Source organism: Theobroma umbraticum, unplaced genomic scaffold (genome assembly GCF_002168275.2).
Source record: "Theobroma umbraticum cultivar Fairchild unplaced genomic scaffold, ASM216827v3 scaffold_130.0, whole genome shotgun sequence".
Taxonomy (NCBI): domain Eukaryota; kingdom Viridiplantae; phylum Streptophyta; class Magnoliopsida; order Malvales; family Malvaceae; genus Theobroma; species Theobroma umbraticum.
Genome location: NW_018397264.1, coordinates 2,214,170 through 2,216,167, shown reverse-complemented (window position 1 = coordinate 2,216,167; position 1,998 = coordinate 2,214,170). Strand labels below are relative to the sequence as shown.

General features: G+C 34.2%; 1 protein-coding gene across 1 annotated transcript; it reads right to left on the bottom strand.

The window, feature by feature from the left end:
• Window positions 1-827: 827 nt before the first annotated feature.
• LOC110422087 (cell division control protein 48 homolog C-like) lies at window positions 828-1,992 on the bottom strand. Its single transcript, XM_021435867.1, has 3 exons — window positions 1,933-1,992; window positions 1,306-1,437; window positions 828-1,190 (listed from the first exon to the last, which is right to left on the bottom strand). Exons 1-3 carry the CDS (start codon window positions 1,975-1,977, stop codon window positions 1,143-1,145), a joined length of 225 nt encoding a protein of 74 aa, XP_021291542.1. The 5' UTR covers window positions 1,978-1,992; the 3' UTR covers window positions 828-1,142.
• Window positions 1,993-1,998: the final 6 nt, after the last annotated feature.

Sequence of the window (1,998 nt, the reverse complement as noted above, 5' to 3'; positions counted from 1 at the left end):
ATGGGTTTCATTTTAAGAACTCTTACCATATTTGAAAGAATTCCCTCACTTCGAGTAAGAAGCGGATCTAAAAATATTTTTGAAACAATTAGTAAGTTTATTAATATTATTAACTACATAAAACTCTAACATAAATAATATAATTATTAATATTATTAAAAATTTTCACTATTTATATTAACATGGTATTTAACTGTATTAATGTGATATTAAATTTAATGATATAAAATTAAAAATGATAATAAAATTATTATTGTTCAGGAATTAATTATATAATTTTTTAGAAAAAATTATAATGCACCATTTAAATACTTAAAAAATAAAGTGCTACATCAATTGCAAAGGCATCTATCACATCACGTATGCAATAATGGAGCAAAGCAAATGACCGGAGACAATCACGTTCTATCTCTTGGCTGGACATGATGCATCATGTTCCTTGCAACCCGAAGCCGCGGGCCAATCATGTTTGACTGGCAATTTTGATATCCACTTTGCTTGATTTTGGGACACATGATGTTGATTTTGGCAGCATTCATGGTCATGCCATGATTTCTTCCTTCTCCTGTATCTCTATGCAAGGGAGGAGAGGACTGAACACTGGACTAGGTGTTATCATTCGATTCTAGGCCCAACCTTGGCTTTGGACTTCTAATTATACGGGCATATCAAGCTTTTCAAAATGGAGCTAAACCTACAGAGATATATCAAGTTCTTCATACAGCAGAAAAGAATGCCACATTCAGCAGTCAAATTGTCTTCAATTTTCCTGATTGAAATAAAGGAAAAAGGGAAGTTTATAAGGTGGAACATTTACTCAAAAGGGGTGAACTAATACAATAAGTCCCTTGCATTTCTTAAAATGGATAAATACATGTTTCTCCACTGTATTTTCTGCAAACTACTTACACCACTAACAAAAATCTTAAATGTGCCGGAACAAAATTTTTTTCCCTCATGAGGAGAGAAGCAAGTTTCCTTCAACACTCAATATTAGGCCCAAAAAAGCATATAAACAGAGTACAGTTGAACAATTCACACCCATCTTCATGTTGAGAATGACTTGTTTGCAATGCAATTCTCAGTATCAGACATCAATTACAGCTCCTGTTAATGGTATAACAAAGGGGATTTGTCTCTTCTCAAGCTGCTTTGAAGCTCTCTGACAATACCCGGTAGAACTGTTTTTGCTGTTCCCAGATGATCAAGATATTAAAAATAGGTTAATTACAGATTTACATAGTCAATGCTATCAAGGATCTTTTCATCAGAAGCCATAATTGAGAGAGTGAAGGTAAAATATACCTTATCGGAGACTGAGGGTGAGATTTTACTCAGTGCTCGCTCAAAATGGAATGTCTTGATTGTCCATGAAGTCTCTGAGATCCCAGTTGATGTGAGTTTCTCTTCCAAAGCAGCCATTGCAGCTTCATTCATCTGAATATTTTCAAGCCCAAATTTGATTAAAATTTTACAATTTTGTTTCAGGATTATATTATGGTTTAAGTTCTTGTAGAAGTACAATGCACACAAGGCACAAAGCTAAAGTCTAGAATCGTAAAACAGGTCAGGGGTTCTTTTGCAAAGTATTTTACATTCTGGGCTGGCCTTAACGTGTCTAGTGTTTAATGAGGAAACATCAAAAATGTAAATTAGTCTTTCAGGAAAAACCAGTCCTTACATAGTACATAATTTCTAGGACTTTAATGTAGAACGAGGCTTCTATGTATACATGGTTGGATACTGTTAAAAGTAGAAAACAGAAAAGAAAGAAAGAAATTCTGTTATTTGTTTCCTAATGGCAGTTAATGGACATTGATCTCCAAGCATACTGATGAAGCAATGCAGCAAAACCAGCCCCAGAAAAGGTTTCAGAAGATGTTTTCAATCTTTAACTTCCACTCAAGCAAAAAAAATTAAACGCAGGCATACCAGTGCAGAAAGATCAGCTCCACTTAAATTATCACATGCCTCCATACGCCCGATAGCACTCAAATT

Bases quoted from the DNA above. Each gene is read 5' to 3' on its own strand.
- LOC110422087 (XM_021435867.1), bottom strand. From the start codon at position 1,977: ATGGAGGCATGTGATAATTTAAGTGGAGCTGATCTTTCTGCACTG. The intron at 1,438-1,932 runs GTATGCCTGCGT...GAAAATATTCAG, and splicing joins GAGCTGATCTTTCTGCACTG to ATGAATGAAGCTGCAATGGC. The intron at 1,191-1,305 runs GTATATTTTACC...ATCTGGGAACAG, and splicing joins CACCCTCAGTCTCCGATAAG to CAAAAACAGTTCTACCGGGT.